General features: G+C 43.5%; 1 protein-coding gene and 1 long non-coding RNA gene across 3 annotated transcripts in view; one reads left to right on the plus strand and one right to left on the minus strand.

Annotated features, from left to right (window-relative positions):
• Positions 1-18,972, plus strand: part of LOC143840402 (uncharacterized) — a 28,888-nt gene extending 9,916 nt beyond the window's left edge. For both annotated transcript variants that reach the window (XR_013232177.1, XM_077343883.1), the window contains exon 4: positions 17,599-18,972. Coding sequence is in view for 1 of the 2 variants with exons in the window: in XM_077343883.1 (XP_077199998.1) it covers positions 17,599-17,604 (6 nt within the window). In the remaining variant the exon portion in view is untranslated. The remainder of the gene's footprint in view (positions 1-17,598) is intronic.
• LOC143840403 (uncharacterized) lies at positions 1,420-11,510 on the minus strand. Its single transcript, XR_013232178.1, has 3 exons — positions 10,252-11,510; positions 6,058-6,114; positions 1,420-5,606 (listed from the first exon to the last, which is right to left on the minus strand). It is a non-coding gene; the product is annotated as an uncharacterized LOC143840403 (long non-coding RNA).
• Positions 18,973-19,249: the final 277 nt, after the last annotated feature.

Below are 19,249 nucleotides of genomic sequence, written 5' to 3' on the forward strand. Positions count from 1 at the left end.
ATAGGGGCAGTAATTGAGAAACCCACTGTAAATTTACTGGTCCTAGGCCCCTGGGACGTATGCCTGGCCTCAACCAGGGCCAGGGCCTTTTCAGTCCTGGCCCCAACCTGGCAGAATGAGCTGGAAGAGCTAAGGGCCCTTATCAGCTTTCTGCAGGGCCTGCAAGATGGAGCTCCTCCGCCAGGCGCATGGTTGAGGCTGGGGCAGAGTCCTGGGGGAGGGGTTTTCCAACTGGTTCCCAAATTCATCTTGGCCCTGGCTCTCATTACATTAGATTAGATTAACATCAGACTAATATTAGATTGAGATCAGTGGCCCACCTTGAACAAGGAGGGATTATTAGAGATTATGGTCGCCGTTGCATAGTTGGTTAGTATGTGATAGTTATTTTAATGAGGATTTTATTGGGGTTTTATTGTTTTAGAATTGTATGTGTAAACTGCCGCAAGGCAGGCGGTGGTATAGAAATCTAATAATAAAAACATAAATACACAAAAATATATTATTTGCCTTCACCAAAGGGAGCCCTTTCCTCCATGAAAACTGATCTTTGTAGTCTAGAGAAGAGCTTTCATTCTGGGGTTCTTGAAGTCTGAAGAATGTTTCATGTGTTTTATCAATGGTAAAAAGACTGAGAAAAGCTGACATGATCACTATCACAATCACTAAACATTATAAAGTTGAACTTGTGTGTGGCCAACTCACTCCCTACCTGATTGGCCCTCTCTTGGGGTATGCTGCCATTAGGGAGAGCACTCTGCTAATGAGGGTCAATCAGTTCAGTTCAAATTGCACTCTGCCAAAGAGGACCAATTGAGCTAAATTATATGCAGACAGCCAGTCAAAGCTTCTACCCTGGGAATATGTCCTTAGAAATTCAAGAAAACCTAATAAGGTGTCTGCTCTCTGCCTCCCAACTTTCTGCCAGTGTCAGAAGTTTGCTGGGTTGAAGAGAAGGTGCTCTGGCTCCTGATATCTTTTGAGGTTGGGGGGGGGGAGCGAGCTGCCTCCTGATGCAGCCTCTGGGAGGTCCAGAAATGCCCCCCTGCCAGCCCTCTGTGACCCAGGACATGCAACTCTTTTTGGTTTACTTTGATATTGAAATTACTGAAAGGTATTCAGTTCTTTAAGCAAATTTTGCTATCAACAAAATATTTTCATTAAAAGAAGAAACTGACAAGTTTATGAATTAGATGTTTATTTTTATTAGCCATCACTTCCACTCAGCATTTTTCTGTTTCCCACCTGCAGCCTGGCATCCCTGCATCTCCATGGGATCCAAGGCCAGGGTTTTTCTCCAACCTCTCAGCCACAGAGTTCTCCCCTCCTGTTTTTGTAGAGTCCCCCCCCCCCCCAAAAACAGCCATTTCCCCCTGGGGAGCTGGTCTCTATAGTCCAGCACCCGGAGATTTCTAGGCCATCGGTGACCCCTGGCTCAGGAATGTTCCTTGAGGTTTGGAGGTGGGGACTCCAGAGGACAAGGGTGGGCCGGAGCTTTTGCCATGTAGCCAGCCGCTAGGAAGGTATACACCCTCGCACCTGTTGTATTCATGGGTACAACAAGCTTTGTCTCTTGTACAACCAGATAGACAGAAAATAATTTATTAATGAACACCCAAAAAAATTCTTACACAGTCCAACATACAGGAATTTTTTTAAAAAATTAATAAAATTAAATTTTAGAACATTGACAGAAATGAGCATTCGTTTTTTCTTTACTGCATTAATTCAAGTACACATAAAACATTAAGTTTTCTTTCCCCTTATGAAGGTCAAACTTTCTAGCAATTATTGAGGTCATATGTGACAAAAGGTATTTTAACAGTTCAGCTACCCCTATAAACCCTTTGGGCTCCCCTTCTCCCCAGGGGGCCATATGGCCACATTTGAGAATGCACATGCCAAGGACTGGCATGGTATGCTAACCCTAGGCACTGCAATTCAAGCGTTCATGTTAAACAAGAAGACCAAATCACTGTGACGTGGGTATGTAAATACGGTTTCACTAGAGGAATAATTTGCCAATTGCAAAAAAAAATTGAGCAATCCCCCCCTTCTCTGTTAATGTTAGAAACTTCTATGTTGCATGTAGTTAAGGAAAAAAGACTTGGTCAAGTACTGTTGAACACATAGCTTAAAATATGCATATGTCGCTGTCATCAGAGCTAACTACGAAGGCTTGGATCCCATGATTGCATTTTGCATGTACTTTAGCTGCAGTGACATTCATTTCCTCTCACTAGTTACTTCCATTTGGAAAAGTCTTGAAATAGAAGCACTAGTGACAGAAAATGAGGTGTACTGTGGGTGGAGCTGAGTATGTAGAATGTAATCATAGGTTTCAAGGCAGTATTAAATGTAACTACATAGTACATCTATGTTTACTCTTCAATGTTCCTTCTTACACTAAGGAGCTTTATCAGATATGGTAAAAGGTAAAGGTATCCCCTGTGCAAGCACCGGGTCATGTCTGACCCTTGAGGTGACGCCCTCTAGCGTTTTCATGGCAGACTCAATATGGGGTGGTTTGCCAGTGCCTTCCCCAGTCATTACCGTTTACCCCCCAGCAGCAAGCTGGGTACTCATTTTACCGACCTCAGAAGGATGGAAGGCTGAGTCAACCTTGAGCCGGCTGCTGGGATCAAACTCCCAGCCTCATGGGCAGAGCTTCAGACTGTATGTCTGCTGCCTTACCACTCTGCACCACAAGAGGCTCCTATCAGATACGGTACGATCTGCTAAATAAATTTTTGTTGCCAGTTAACTCAACTCTAAGCTAGTGCAAAGTTTATACATACTCTGGAAGCACACTGCCTCTTGGTGTCCTGCAAGTCAAAATTTTATTTGATATGACCAGACACAAATAGATAAAAGTGGGGGAATCTGGGACCCACTTTCAAGGACTTTGCAATGCACTTTTGGTTAAGACCCATTTGCTGTTAAATGTCCTAGTGAACTGACAGCTCCTCTTTGGTTCAACTTACATTGGCACTGCATCCACACAGCCTGGCTGCAGAATAGAATTTTTTCTTCTTTTTAAAGATGGTCTCTCTCTGGAGTTGCACTTACCTGTAACTGCTGATTAACATCTTCTGTGCAGCAGGCACACATTCCCTCCTTCCTGCCCTGCTGTGAGCTCCCTCTCTGATGTTTTTTCTTCCATAGGGGGGTTTGCGGTAGCCTCACAGGAAGTGAGGCTCCTGCCTTCAGTGCATTTGATGGTTTGGGCAGGAAGAGCTGCTGTACCAGTCCCTCAAGGGAGGAACACCCACTCAATAGCTTTTAGCAGGGGAGTGTGGGGGGGGGGAACTATTCTGAGGATGGCCTGTGCAAATACAGTCCCAATGTGTGTCTGCATAGAAGATGTCAGTGAACAACAAAAACAGGTAAGTACTCCAAAAATATAGTTGATAGTCTTTAAAACTCTTGCATTTTTAACACTTTGAGCCTGGAAATGCTTGGTGCTGTCTCTTATGGCAGCTTCTTTCCACTTTGTTTTTAGAAGATAGAGAGCTCTAATCACTGCCTTAGTTGATTATGAAGAATTTAAATGTATTAGAATATCATCCCCTGATCCTTAGATCAGAAAGGAGCATGGATTAAAATTCCCAGGTAGCAAGCCTACATTTTTTCATGAAGTTTTAAGATACCAAGTAATTGAATAGTGTTTTGTTTATACAACATATATTTTTTTAATGTGGGACTTTTGATGTTCAGCAATAATGAGGTAAACTTGCTCCAGAAGATAGCTTCTGAGCACCATTAATGACAAACGGCTGCCTAAGAGAAATCTTATGCTGCTAGCCTCAACATGTCTTGGGAGTTTTTGCAAATGTAGTATAAGAACTTGTATTTATTGTGAGGGGGCTGCATAAACATGGAGCTACTGACAAGACTCAGAGCCACATTTCTTTTATGTGAACACTTGTATCACAGATATTTACATCAAAAGTTGATAGACACTGATAATATAGGTGTTTTCTGTTAATCGTCTAATACAAGATTTCTCTGCATTCCCTTACAGAAGAAAGGTTTAATTAGTGAAGATAGTAAACCCTATTGCAGAATAATTGAAAGCAGTACCCCAAGAATAGCCATACTATGAGGCAACATATTCCTTGCCCACTGAAAGCATTGCTTAGGTAATTTGTATACCACAGGGAAAGAGTGCAACTTACCTGTGGCTACCACTTTGTCACCTGAGTGAGTATTGTCAGTATGGATTCTGTGACATAAGTAGGTTCTTGCAAGATCAACTATTAAAAACACCAAGTGAATATTAGGTGCATATTCCATAAAAATACCTAACATTCACATACATGGGTGGAGTATACAGAGTACAAGGTTGCTCCCTTCTCCAGTCCATTCAGAGCAGCTCTGTATCCCCATAGCCTTGCAGTTGTCTGTATTCAGGCTTGTAGATTCCAGAGGTCAAATCAGACTTCTGCAAGCTGATGGAGTGGTAACCCCATAATGCGTTGGTTGGCGGCTGGGGGTGGGTGGGTAGAATTATACGGTCAGGTCCTCTTTTCCCTCTCCCCACACCCCAGTGCAGCGGTCCGTGGCCTGTAAAAGGTTGCGGACCACTAATTTAGACAACCTGTTACTGAGAGGGCACTCCAGGGAACAGGCAGACATTCATACTGAAAAGGCCATTGCAACTCTCCAGCACTTTGGGTTCTTGGTTCAAACAAATTAATCATGACTCCTCCCAAAATGCAGAAAACAATAGTTCGGTCATCAAAGCAAGGCACTCCAACCTCCTTCGTTTAGTGAGCCTAATAGGAGTATTGATTTCCAACAGAGGCAGTGCAGTGGGGGAGGTTCCATACCAGAATGCTACAATCTCTTCTCCTTTTCCAGGTCCGAATTTCAAAGAAGTCCCGGTTGCCACAAAATAGTATCTAACCTGGTGGACTCGCACCAGCAATTTATCCCATGGGAAGACCTTTTTCATTCCTGAGGAAGTCCTGAGGAATATGAGCTTGATGGGGTGGGGGGCAGTCCTGGGTATACAGACAGTCCAAGAGAAATGGTCCACAGAGGAAGCCAGGTGTCCCATATATCTGTTGGAATTGAGAGCCGTTCGATGGGCACTCAAGCACTTCCGATCGGTAATTCAGGGTTATTATGTTCTCATCAGAACAGACAACATTGCAACAAAAGTGTACCTGAACTGCCTGGGGGGATCCAGATCTCCCAGACTTCAGGCAAGAGGCCACAAAGGTATTGGAGTGGGCGGAACTCCATCTAGAATCCCTAAGGGCTGAGCATGTGAAGGGGGTTCTCAGTGTCAGGCAGACTGTGATAGAAGTGGAGTGTCAATTAAAAAGGGAAATTTTTCAGTGGATAGTACAACCATTAGGCATGCCCATAATGGACCTATTTGCCACCCATCAAAATGGCCTCAAGGAGAAGGACCATATCATGGTGAGTTAACCAATGGTCATTACCCCTAAATTCTCCAACTCAGCTCTAATTTGGGTAACAGCGTATTTGGGTAAAGAGTTTCATACAGTCACAGTAAGGTGTCAAATAGGCCTGTGCGCTTTGGTGCTGGCCTCCTCAGGCTTGAACGGCCGTCGAAGTGGCTGAAGTGCACAAGCCTAGTTTCAAACAAATATAAGTAAGATAAGACAACACAATTTTTAATGTATAATCCAGTGGTATAGTGTTTAAGGGTGGCAGGCTCTAATCTGGAGAGTCAGGTTTGATTCCTATGCAGCCAGCTGGGTGACCCTGGGCCAGTCACAGTTATCATGAAGCTATTCTCAGGGAATGGGCCTCTTGTGGCGCAGAGTGGTAAGGCAGCCGTCTGAAAGCTTTGCCCATTAGGCTGGGAGTTCAATCCCAGCAGCCGGCTCAAGGTTGACTCAGCCTTCCATCCTTCCGAGGTCGGTAAAATGAGTACCCAGCTTGCTGGGGGGTAAGCGGTAATGACTGGGGAAGGCACTGGCAAACCACCCCGTATTGAGTCTGCCATGAAAACGCTGGAGGGCGTCACCCCAAGGGTCAGACATGACTCGGTGGTTGCACAGGGGATACCTTTACCTTTACCTTATTCTCAGGGAGGTTCTCTTTGAGCTCCGTCAGCCCACCTTTCTCACAGAGTGCCTGTTGTGGAGAGAGGAAGGCAAAGGTATTTGTAAGCCACTATGGGACTCCTTTGGCTAGTGAAAAGCAGGATATTTTTACAGGAGCCTTTTACAATCTTTTGACTATGGAGGGTACCCCTGAAATATCTTTCAGGCTTCAGGGAACCCTGGAAGTGATGTCAGCAAGACACCCTGTAAGTGCCCTCCTTTGTCTTGGGTCTGAGGAGTACCTGAGTATGTAAATCTGTCACCAGTGCTTTGCTGTGCTAGCTGTAAGCACTCTAGTCTGCCTCTGTTCTTACCAAAAAATCAAAACAAAAAAAACCCACAATCCACAGCATGCACTTGGCTGGTTATACAAATGAGTTCCAATATCCTCCCATTCCTTTTTGGCACAGTGGCTTTTTTTGGTAGTCATACCACACATTGGGATGTAACTCTTTGAAACTCTTTGAAACATTCCTTTTTGGCACAGTGGCTTTTTTTGGTAGTCATACCACACATTGGGATGTAACTCTTTGAAACTACTTGTTGTAGAACACAAGGACTGATGGTTCCAGTGATGCCAGTAGCTGCCCAAAGTTCCAGAGTAGGTAGCATCACCCCTGGGGACTGCTCCCGTCAACACCAGGGTGATGTGCCACCCCAGTTGGGAATCCTTGCCATAGAAAAATCCAAGAGGTTACATGGTTTTTTTTTTCCTGGAATGAAAATCTCCCTGAATGGAGAATGTGAGGTCATAGTTAGGCCTGTGAGATTCCTTAGCAACCAAGGCATCAGAACCTGGGCCTAGACAACCCTGGCATAACAGAAGGTTGAGTGAGAGCAAGAGCTGACAGAGGTGAACAGAGAGTGGACAGTTGGAGACGTTAGAGTAAGTGTCTCAGCATGCTTGGATATTTGGGGGGGGGAGCTACAACCTAAGGGTGTATACGTATTACCTTCTTGAATGGATTGCCTTGTTTTATCTCAACCAGGGATCTGCCCTCTCTCTCCTCTTACTCACCTTAGATGGCCTCCCATGGAAACACATGTCTCTGCTGGTCTTGCCTGTCAATACCGTGTCCTCATATGCTCACACACATGATGTGGAACAAGCTGGTGTTTGTGATAGGGAAAGTACTCTTTAGATTAGGCTTCCTTTTCTCTTTGACTGCAGTGTGAATATGAACTGGGTATACTTGAATAAATGTAAGTTTACCTTTTTTTTCAATATATTTCTTGGGAGAGTATCCTGTTTTCTATGACTGGGCATATTCTTCTATATTAACCAAATATCCCAGTAGGAGAAAAGGTTGAGAAAAGCTGGAAAGAGAAAGGGGAACCAGAGGGAGAAATGTGCTGAGGATAGAACATAGGCATTCATGGGGAAGGGAATAGGATTCCTGCCACCCTGTCCAACCCAGCCCAGAATTGTGGGTCCTCAATTTGTAGTTACTTAATGTTGTAACTGTTATATAAATGCTTTCATGTTTGCTACTAATTTTTGGCAGTAAAATCTTTAAAGAAAATATTCAAAGGAGAGTGTTTTAGTGTTTTATGCCAGTGCTTTTAGTTTTTCAATAAAAAATTACGAAGTCGGAAGATCAACCACTCCCACAACATTTCCATTTTTTTCTCAGCCACTTTTCTTTTGAAAATGAATGAATATTTTAAATCCACGATAATGGAAGCTCAGTCTTGCATATTAAGAAACATATCACCAAACCTAAAAGGAGAGCTGTGTAGTTAGCAAGCAAAAAAAGTGTAAGTCATACTCAAATGAGATCGACAAAGAGCTCAAACATTGGGAAAACATTAAGTTCATGATAAAGCAAGAGAAAAGTTACCATATTGCCCAAGACATTAAAGAAATTGATTGAGATACAGCAAAAGGAAAAACCAAGAAACAACACCTGAAGGTTGTGGTGAAGCACTTGACCGACAAGAGGGTGAAAAGATTTTTAAAGGAAGGTGGAGATTTTACAGGTAAACAGATGATTCCCTTGAAACCAATGAAGTAGCCACAAAAGAATAAGAGTTTTTTTTTTAAAGCATCCGGCTTCTTCCTATCGAAAAGAATCTCGAGTGGCTTACAATTGCCCTCCCTCTCTCCCCAAACAGATACCCCGTGAGTAGAATTGCCAGCTTCAGGTAGGGAAACTCCTGGAGAGGGCAGGGACCTCAGTATGGTATATTATTACAGAGTCTGCCCTCCTAAGCATCCATTTTCTCAAGGGAAACTGATATCTGTAGATGAGCCGTATTTCTGGGGAACAACCCCCAAGCTCCAGCTGGAGGCTGCCTGTGAAGTGGCTGAGTCTGAGGGTACTCTGAGTAGAACTGTGATTGACTCAAAATCATCCAGCTGGCTGCATGCAGAGGAACCGGGAATCTAACCAGATTAGAGGCCACCACTACACTAAACTGTCACTAAGCACCAGAGTGACAATTAATCTGTTGTGTTTCATAGGACTGGCTGTATCTGGACAGTAAACTTTACTTTTAGTGGCGGCAAGAACACATTTTTTGTTGCTGCATTCTGAGATAGTCGTGAAAAACTGATTTTCACAGTGGTAGTGTTTGCAATGGGGAAGAGCAAGACACAAAGGGAATCATGTTTTTTTTTTCCTGTTTTGACTAATGTTTATTTGAAGAAATAGTCAACAAAGGTGTGTGCCAGTTCAGCAAATTTCCCTACTACTATAAATTAGATCTAAAATAATTGCTATGGATACTTTGGTTGACTGGTAAAAGTGCCCTTTGGCTTAACTTGGGTTGCACTTAACTAGAGAATGAAGTAATACCTTTTTCAGTATCCACTTGAGTGTTTAGCTCTTGCACATAGGAGGGAGAGAAAAGTGGCCGCTGTTTATAATGGTTAACCAGGTGTGACGCACCTTCTCTTAAAAAAACAAAGCCCAATTTGTCTTGAATCCTCCCCCTCTCGCACTGTAGAAATCAGACTCCTGGAAGGGGGGGGGATCGCAGGCAGAAACAGTATCCTAGGACTACAAATCCCAGTTTACCTTGAAAGTATATATCCAATGTAAACCAAGGGAGTAGTAAACAGAGCAGCACGCCCATTTCAGGAGCTCAATCTGGACACTGGCGTGAAAAGTGTTGGTTGCTACAGAAAGCTTGTTCTGTGGCTTGATTCCTCCGACCCCCCCCCCCCCCTCCAATTTCAGCAAGAGTGCAGCCTGCGATAGGAGTAGAGTGTCTGCTGCGCTGACCATGTTTACTGGCTTCCCTCTGTCCCCGTTTCCTATTTCCTCCCTTCCAGCAGAGAGGCTAAGTATCCATATCGGCTGTTGTCGCCGCATCCCAGCTGCAGCATATTCTCATGCACTTCATAGAAACTAGCAGAAACTACAAAAGTAGGAAAGGTTAAGTCTCAAGAGTAGATAGCAACAGGGTGTATGTGTGGTTGAGGGGGCATGGAAGTTTCAACCCTACATTTGAAGCCAAAGGGGCAGAGTTGTCATTAGTCTTCTGGCCGAATTCTGTGCCTTAACCCTTGAACGACCAGAGGAATTTGAAGTAAGCAAAGGCTTTTCATTGCTGAATCTGCATGCTGGCAAAAAAGGCTGAATTTCCAAAGAGTGTCTGTAGGCTCTTAAATGATTTCTATCTGATCCTCCTGTAGCAACTTCAGTTCATTTCTAGACTTCCCTGGTGGCATTTGGTTTTGCTTTGATCTAACAACTCTGCCTCTTTTATGTTGCTCAAAAAGGTAGATTGCCTCATTTCCATAAGGTGTAATGAATATCCACTTCTGTCAGTTCTTGCTCAGACACTGGCTTCCCTTGTAGGTAGGCAAAGCCCATGTGACTTGATGCTTAAAACAATGAAGCAGCCAGTAGTGCTATATGTGCGTCATAGAAAGATTCAGCATGTGACTCACCCACTGACCTTATTCTGTGGCAAGGTTTCTGTGCCTTGAAAATTTCTGATTGGGGAAAAATAAAGTAGTGACACCCAGGCTCTCACAGGCATGTTGCGAGGCACATACGTGCTCCAGAGCTCTTTGATCTATCCCCTCCCCCTCTCTCTCACAAACCCACACATGCAGATCCCTTCCCTCTCTACTTTTTCCTCCCCTATCACTTCCCTGACCTACTCCCTGGTTGCTTCCCCTTGACACACACACAAACACACAAAGAGTCCTCCTTACCTGTTCTCCCAGAAGACTCCAATCTACTCCGGCCTGGAGGGCATCAACCTGGTCCCCGAGAGCCACACAACCTCTGCTCCAGCCCCCAGAGGCCTCTGGAGCAGCGCAGTGGCTTCAGCAAACCGCATGGCCTCCACCCCGGCCTCCAGTGCCTATAGGGTTGCACAATAACTTTGGCCTGCTGCGTAGCTTCCACCCTGGCCCCCAAAGGCCTGTGGGGAGGTGCTGTGACTTTGGCCAGCTGCATGACCTTCTTCCCAGACCCCAGAGGCCTCCACTTCCACCAGCTGCCTGCCTCCCTCATGCACCCCAGCCTCCACCTCCACTGGCCACCTTCCAGCCTACCTCTTCTGGTGCGCTCCCTGTGGCAGGACTACAGGCGTCATGTCCGTACCCATTTCTATCCCAGGAGGAGTGCCAGAAGTTGTCTTTCACACCAAAAAGGAGCAATTGGTGTGTGTGGACATCTGGCTAGTGCTGGTAATATTAAATTGTCTCATAATTTTGATAGCAGCCTGGTATAAGGAACATCTCCTATGAAGATGCAGACCTAAACTTAGTAGGATACAGTCCTCTTGAGAATAGAATCGTTGTGCTTAACTGGAAAGATCCGGTCTTTGAGGAAGCAGAAACATTCGAAAAAGACCCAAGTTAAGGATTCTGCTCCAGTGGTTAGGGACATTGTGTGGGGAACCAGGAAAGCAACCAGGAGGCAGATGTACTTTAAAAGTCTTCCCCTTTTTTTGTCAATGCCACTAACTCAAAAAAGGCTGTCTTAGGACTGCAGTTCATGAGACCTAATTTCAGATCTAGCTCATGGTAAATGTTATGGCTGTTGCCGGTCTGCAAATGCTAAAGTTTATATTGTTAAGCACTCCCCAGTTTTTCTAATCAATGAGGAGTCCAAAGGGCAACCCTCTAGGTTTATCTTTTTTGGATGACATAGTGCTTGCAACAGATGGTTCCTCTGTAAGATTTGCTTTGTTTACACAAATATAGCAGATCACATGGGGAACAAATACATACTACTACTCCAGGCAGTAAGTTTGACATAGTTGGAAATTCCCAGGGAGTGTACTTGTAGCCTAAGGTGCTTCATCTTCAGGCAGCCCATAATTCAATGTATCAATTTCCTCTTAATTGAAATAGCAAAACTGACTTTTGCTATATCTTTATCCCTTCTACTAGCTGAAAGGTATCATTTTCCAAAAACAGGCAAAGGTTCTCCGGCTATCTGTACATATACATATACATATACATACACACACACACACACACACACACATATGAAGTTAGCATTGATGAAATACAAGGGAATTATTTCTGATACTAGGAAATGATTAATTTAACAAAGGATAGCCAGCCAGAATCCCTAACATTATGTAAAATGAGTATACATAATCCCATATGAATGGTGTTTTTACAACTGTCTTATTTTTTTCAAGGAATTTATAGTGTAAAATGTATAGTATAAAAAATTTAAAGAGTAGCTATCTTAATTTACAGCGATACGCTCACAATGCACTCTATGTGGGGCAACCTCTGAGAAGTGTTTGGAACCTTCAGTTGGTACTGAACTGTGCAGCCAGGATTATGATTAGATTGGGTCATAGGAACTGTACCACTCCAGTCTTGGCCCACCTACACTGTTTGTTTCTAAGCTTTATTCAAGGCGCTGGTCAAGCTCTGTATGGCTTGAAACCGACATACTTGAAAGATTACATAATCCAATATGAACTGCCTGACTGACATAATTTAAGTGCCTTCACCTTCTGAGATTAGGCAGGTGGCCACACGGGAGAAGGCTGCCTCAGTTATGGCACCAAAGTAATGGGATATTCTCTCCTGGGAGATTCATGGGGCCCCTTCTGTTGCTACCTTCTGCCAGTGATAGAAGGCTTATTTGTTCTGTTGAGCATTCACTCAATGATCTCTCCTTCCTGACCTATGTTTTGTTTGTATCTTAGCTCTGTTTTTTGTTTTAATGAGATGTGTTTTAGAGAGGTTGATTGTAATGGTTTTAAAATTTAATTCTATCACATATGCTTTAAATTGTTAGCTGCCTTGGTACCTATTTGTAAGAGTAGAAAGATGGGGAGATCAATTATGTCCCTGTAGTAACACATATCTTCATTGTCATTGTCCTGTACAACCTCACATGAAACTACACATGCCTGTGGACCAGCCACTGGGAAGATTTATTTGCTTCTCTAACTTTTAGTAATAGAACAGGGGGGTGCCCCTCTGCTATGATGCTGACAGAGGCCAATTTCCATCCAAATGGCCATGTGCTCTAGGGCGGGGAACTCCCACTTTCACTGAGTTCATTCTTTGCTGCTGCTCTGTGAAGAATGTTCTTATCTTGGCTCTCATACTTTGATCTCCCCTATTTTTTCTTTCCAAGTTTGAAGTTTCAAATAATGTTCATCTTGTGCCATGAAAATTAATTTTTTTAATTCGCTTTTCCACTTGTATGTCATCCTTCCCCAAAGGGCTCAGGGTGACTGACAACAGTTATAAATGACATAAAATCATATAAAATCCATAAAATCAGTCCTAAGAATTATTAGTATAAAAGCAAGTCTCAAACTTTCAGACAGGCTACCTCTTTCCCCATAGGGGCTAACGAGGCCTAAGAGGGGGAGCCCACAGAATGTGGATAAAATGCCACCCCCAGCCCCATAGTGTCCAAGGTGGCCTCTGATCACTCCTCTGCACCCCCCATTGGGGGAGCATGAGAGAGCCTTCCTTCCAGCTGTTTTCTCTAGAGAAAGTGATGCCTTGAGATCAATTGTTATCCTTGAAGATCTCCAGGCCCCTACCTGGAGGTTGGCAACCAAGCTTTCTATTCATGGTAGAAGAAGAAGAAGAAGAAGAGTTGGTTCTTATATGCCGCTTTTCCCTACCCGAAGGAGGCTCAAAGCGGCTTACAGTCGCCTTCACATTCCTCTCCCCATAACAGACACCCTGTGGGGTAGGTGAGGCTGAGAGAGCCCTGATATCACTGCTCGGTCAGAACAATTTTATCAGTGCCGTGGCGAGCCCAAGGTCACCCAGCTGGATGCATGTGGGGGAGCGCAGAATCGAACCCGGCTCGCCAGATTAGAAGTCCACACTCCTAACCACTACACCAAACTGGCTCTGGTAGAGGAGTAGCGCATCAGGCCCAGTCTTTGAGATTGGAGTCTGCTACTCTTTAACCACTTCACCATGCTGGATCTCAAGTTCAAGCAGGGAGCAGGGGTTAGAGGACCAGCTGCCAGGGAGGACACATTTCAGGGATGCTTCTTAGCATCCATTTATTTATTTATTTATTTATTTATTTATTTACTTATTTATCATACTTATATACCGCCTCCCCGGAGGTATTCCTTGGTACAATGGGCTTTGCCCGTAGTGCAAAATGTAAAGGCCACCATTTGCTTGAAAGCACTAAAAAAACATTAAGCGAAAGAAGCAGTTAAGGACAGACAGACGGTATGTTTATTCGGTCAATTGACCCATATAAATAATACATCTATTGAAACAGCAATCAACTATAAAAGTTAATCAATATGTGTCGTGAAAAAATATAAGAGTATTGCTATATAAAATTATCTGTCCCTCTTAATAAAACAGTAAGAAGGGTTGGGGTAGGCTGAGTCCGGGATCAAAACTCCCGGATTGGCACCTCGGCCCCGGACTGACAAGCAGAGGGGCCAGTCGGAAGGCGCAAAGCGCCTTCCAATTTGGCCCTTACCAGGGCAGACCAGAGTTCCATCCAGCCGGGAGGTGCCGCCCACCCAGCCAAGCTAGGGGCAATCTGGAGACATGGCTACCAGTCTGCTCCTGACCACCACAGGAAGAAATGGTCAGTAGGGTTGCCAAGGGGGATGAGAACAGAGGCTTGGACAGGCTGTCCTAACTGTCATGTCCAACTGTAAATTGCCTCAGAATACTGACAGAGCTGCCAAGAGGCTGGTAAGTGCGCTCCCTCCCCCTCCCTTCAGGCATGCTGCGAAGGAGCGTCTGACAGCCCCTGCCAGAGGGGAGGGAGGCATTTCCAAGATCCTGAGGCCATTCCTTTTGAGGGTGGGGAACTTTCCCCTTCTGCCAAACAGTTGGCTGACAGGGAGGCCACAGAAAAGCCCCTTCTTAGTTAAAATACTGCTCTGCCCGGGGGTTAGACACAGCCAAGCCATGTGTCTTTCTTCTTTGCAACTCTCTGCAGATTTGAGGCATATTGCACAGCGTTATTCTGCAGACGAAACTGGATACTGTTGCAGAGTTTCTTTTGTTTCCTTTTTCATCTGCACAACAATCCTGTGCAGTAGGCCTCAAGTCTTTCAATTCAACAACAACCTGTGTGGGAAGCCTTAACTGTTTCTTCTCTACCACAACCCTGTCCAAAGTAGCCATTTCTGCCTGGGGAACTGATCTTTATACTCTGCAGGTGAGTTGTAATTCCAGGAGCTCTCCAGGCCCCACCTGGAGGTCGGCTACCCCTGGGCTGGAAATATTCCTGGAGGTTTGGAGGTGGAACTTCAAAATCGTACAATGCCTCAGAGTCCAGCCTTCAAAGGAACCATTTTTGCTTGCAGTTGGGAGGGAGTGGTGCAGGTGTCCCTCCTGGGCTATGGGCTATGGCCAGTCTTTACCAGCAACTGTTTGTATTCTGGGGCGCAGACAGGCAGACCAGCATCAGTCTTGTGAGTCTGGAAAGTGCAGGAAGATCTAAATAAATATTTACAGCCTGTAAATAGTGAGCAAGTAAAAGGCTGGAGAGACATGGGAGCTGAATGACTTTTTCAACCTTGGCCTGGCAAAAAAAAAACCAGTATAAATAACCTTACTAAGGTCAAGACTGCTGTGCTCAGAGAATCTTCCTCTTAGGGTTGCCAGCTTCCATGTGAGGCTCTCTACCCCACCTCCCTCATGGGGAATCTTCTATGGAGAGAAGAAGGGAAGATGATTGGAAAATGCTTTAAGACACCTGAGGCCTGCTGGGTCACTGCGGCCCATTCCCAGTTCTCTCAGACCTCTCACAGCCCCACATCCCTCACAGGTTGACTATTGTGGGGAGACGAAGGGAAAAGGTGTTTGTAAACCCCTTTGAGACTCCTTTGGGTAGGAAACAACAGGGTACAAAAATCCGTTCTTCTAAGGAGCAATCATGAAAGAAGCATGTGGGCACATAACATTTTATCAACAGTGAAATAAGAGAGATCTGAACACAATGGAAAAATGGGCAAATGAGAACAAGATGCAATTTAATAAAGATAAGTGTAAAGTTCTGCATCTGGGTCAGAAAAATGAAAAGCATGCCTACTGGATGGGGGATACGCTTCTAGGTAGCACTGTGTGTGAACGAGACCTTGCATTCATGTTAGCTAGAACTAATGCTCTACCTTCTGCTGTTCTATATGGGAGATTTCAACAGATCCTGTATTCAGCTAGGTTGTGCCCATGTGGACAATGCTGTATAGAATCAATTACACACGTTTTCTTCCATTGTCCATTTTATTCTTCGATCCGAGCCAAATTTCTTAACTCACTGCTGTGTAAAAGAGAACTGCATTCGGATGAACAAAAGACTCAGTTTCTTTTGACATCCCAGAACCCTGATATAATTGAACCAGTAGCAAAGTTTTTACATCTTGCCATGAGAAATCATGAATGTATTATGTCTAAAGCATGATCTCTGTCTTTGTTCTCACTAGCAGTGGATCCTTTTGCACTTTCCCTTCTCATATTGTACTAAGTTCCTGCAGTTCTATGTCTAACAGTCTGCGTTTAATTAAATTAAATGCAGTCTTTTCAGATATCAGATACAAGGATTCTTCTGCCAAACAGATATCCTTATAGATTTAATTTTTCCCTCAATGTGTCCTAACCAAGTAGATGACTCATGTTCAGATAGCATGAGGGAAATTAGACTATTGGGATCAGATCTAAAATGAATGCGAAGCCAGAACTTGATTGTTAACAACCATGCTCTGGTTTCCAATAGTCTTTGGCTGGTTTCTAGACATAGGACTGCATAAGAGACACAGTTCGGGGTCCCAAGGATTTTACGAAGGAAGACAGATTGGAGACTTTTGACTGCTTGGTTTCTCAATCACCCAAACTGATGTGACTGAGTTGCCTATACTTCTCTCAGCATCACCAAAGCTCTAGTCTCCAGTTCCCTCTCTCCCCAAAAGCAAAGTGCTTCTGGAACATATCAACTTACCTATCAGTCCACCTTCGATTCTGGCCACTTCACCATTACCACCTTTGTGGTCACAGGCTTATCCTCCGGGACTTTGGCACCAATAGCCCCTTTTCTATCCCTCTCTAATTCCTCAGTATTGTGGGGATTAACCTCAGAGTTAGCCTGAACCAAGACCTTCCAAATCTAAGGACAGATCTTAAGCACCATCTCACTGGTAATCTCACACATAGTCTCCTATATCCATCTCCAGTTTCAAAGAGAAGGAGGAGTGCGAATCTATAGCCAGTGCAGGCCTACCTTAAAGCCATTCTCTGGATGACACCATCGGGACCATGACCCTGTTTCATCAAGTGTAGATAAGCCTTATTTGGAACAAAACTAGCTCTCAGTTCAGTCTCGGAGGATGCATTGTCCCAAGCTTCATTAGTAACTGTAATGTATCCTCCTGTAGGTTTTCTGTCTCATTACTAATGCTGATTTCTCCATGCTCACTATCCTTCTGTATATTACAGCTAATCCAGTCATACATGCTATCATTCACTTTTTGGCATTCAGTATCTGAAATCACTCTACTTTCCAGTTCTAGCTGTACCTGAAGAAGTGAGCAGTTTCTCACAAAAGCTCATGCTCTGCTGTAAATCTTATGTCACTTTTCTCTATCAGAAGGAGTCTCAAAGTGGCTTATAATTGCCTTCCCTTTCCTCTCCCCACAACAGACATCCTGTGAGGTACGTGAGGCTGAGAGTGCCCTGATATTACTTCTCTGTAAGAACAGCTCTATCAGTTCTGTGATGAACCCAAGATTGCCCAGCTGACTGCAGATGGATGAGTGGTTAATCAAACCTGGCTCGCCTGATTAAAAGTGGCCATTCTTAACTACTACACCAAGCTGGTTAATCTTTAAGTTGCTACTGGACTCTTGCTCTTGCTCTTTTCCCTTGCCACAGACAAACTAACAAGGTTAACATCTTAATTTACTATGAATTTGACTGTTTTGACTGGGGTATTTTGGAACTGGTTTTAACTAGTAAAAATGATCCAAATGGTTTAACCTAGTTAAATGAGTCTAACTTGATACTGGCTGGCATGAACTAATTTGAATTGAAGTGAATTAATCTAAAAAGCTTTTCTCTGCTCTGATCTACTCTCAACAGGTTTGAACTGGGCTCTTTCGGGTCTGAACTCTTTTATGTTGGAAGTGAAGAACCTGAGATGCAATGTGGTAGCTGCAATCAAACTGACCATAAAGCAGTAGATTACCCACACAGCAAATGCATAACAAAAGGAAGAGAGGAGGGAACCCAATCCTCATCAGCATAATTGTAAACACCAGAATTTCACAGTGGATTTAGTTAAAGGGATGACCAGTTTCATCTTTGACTCAGGAGCTTCAGAATATATATGCAACAAGGAAGTTTTCTTTATTGAATTACATGACATTCCCGAAATAAAGGTTCATCTGGGAAATGGAAAAAAGATTTTAGCCTTTCAAGAAGGGAATATCATACTATATTACACATTGCCACAAGGTGGCACTCATGCATTTCTTGTGGGGAATGACTCGGTCATACTAGAATTCACATCCAATCTCTTGTCATTATCAAAACTTTATGAAGAGGATTTGAGGTATATTTGAAGGATGGACTGTGTACTATTTTGAGACGTGGAAAAATAGCTATGACAGGCATGAAATAAAAAGTTCTTTATAATCTGCTGGAAATTACTGAGATTATGCCAGAACAAGAGAGTTTGCTTGAATGTTCTGATGAAATACCAGATGCAAAACCAAAAGAGATTAACAATGCAAAATCATGTGATTGTGAGAGCTGTCTGAAATTTTGGCACAGGAGACTAGGCCATAAGAACTCTCAGGACATCCAAAACATGGAGCAAAAAGGTTTTAACCAATGGCATAGATGTTCCTCAATGTCAAGATGATTCTAATTGTGCATGTTGTGTTCTCTTTAAGACAGTTAACAGACCTTTCTCAAAGCAGAATGACAAAAAGGCAGAGATATCCCTGGAACTGATTCACAGTGATGTTTGTGGGCCAGTGCCAACTAGCTAATTACAGATATGTTCTAACTTTTATTGAGGATAGTATCAGATATACAGTTGTGTTTTTGCTTAGTTGAAAATCAGAGATGCTGGACAGGTTGAGATACTACCTTGCACTTGTCTGCAATAAATTTGGAAGAAAACCACAGATACTGGGAACTGACAATGGAGGCAAATATACGTATTTGCCGGCGTATAAGACGACTGGAAGTATAAGACGACCCCCCAACATTTATACTCAAAATACAGTATTATGGGCCACTATGGGCAGCTATGTCTATCCCAACTGAAGTGCACCCAGCGTATAAGATGACCCCCCCCATTTGGAGGCATGTTTTTCAGGGGGGGAAAAGTAGTCTTATAAGCCAGCAAATACTGTAACTCTAGCTGTGGCAAAAGGGTGGAATTTGAGTATTAGTGTGATTTAAGTTGTCCAGGACTGTTGTATTGTTGGGCATTTTGAAATAAATAAAATAGGTTTATACTTGTGTTATTTGATTTGATGTTGTATAAACATGCTTTACCTGGTATATACTATTTTTAAATCATCCATAGTTGTCTAAGCTAATTTATTTTTAAATGATCTGAACTGGTTTATAATGGCTTAAGTTGATCTAAACAGATTTTAATGGGTTATTAATTGGCTTAAACTGCTCTAAACTTGTCTGAAATTGTCTTTATGGGTTGATACAGATTTGAACAGTTCTAAACAGGTTGTAGTTTGTCTGCTCCAGTCTGGACATATTT

Source organism: Paroedura picta, chromosome 6 (assembly GCF_049243985.1).
Source record: "Paroedura picta isolate Pp20150507F chromosome 6, Ppicta_v3.0, whole genome shotgun sequence".
Lineage (NCBI taxonomy): Eukaryota > Metazoa > Chordata > Lepidosauria > Squamata > Gekkonidae > Paroedura > Paroedura picta.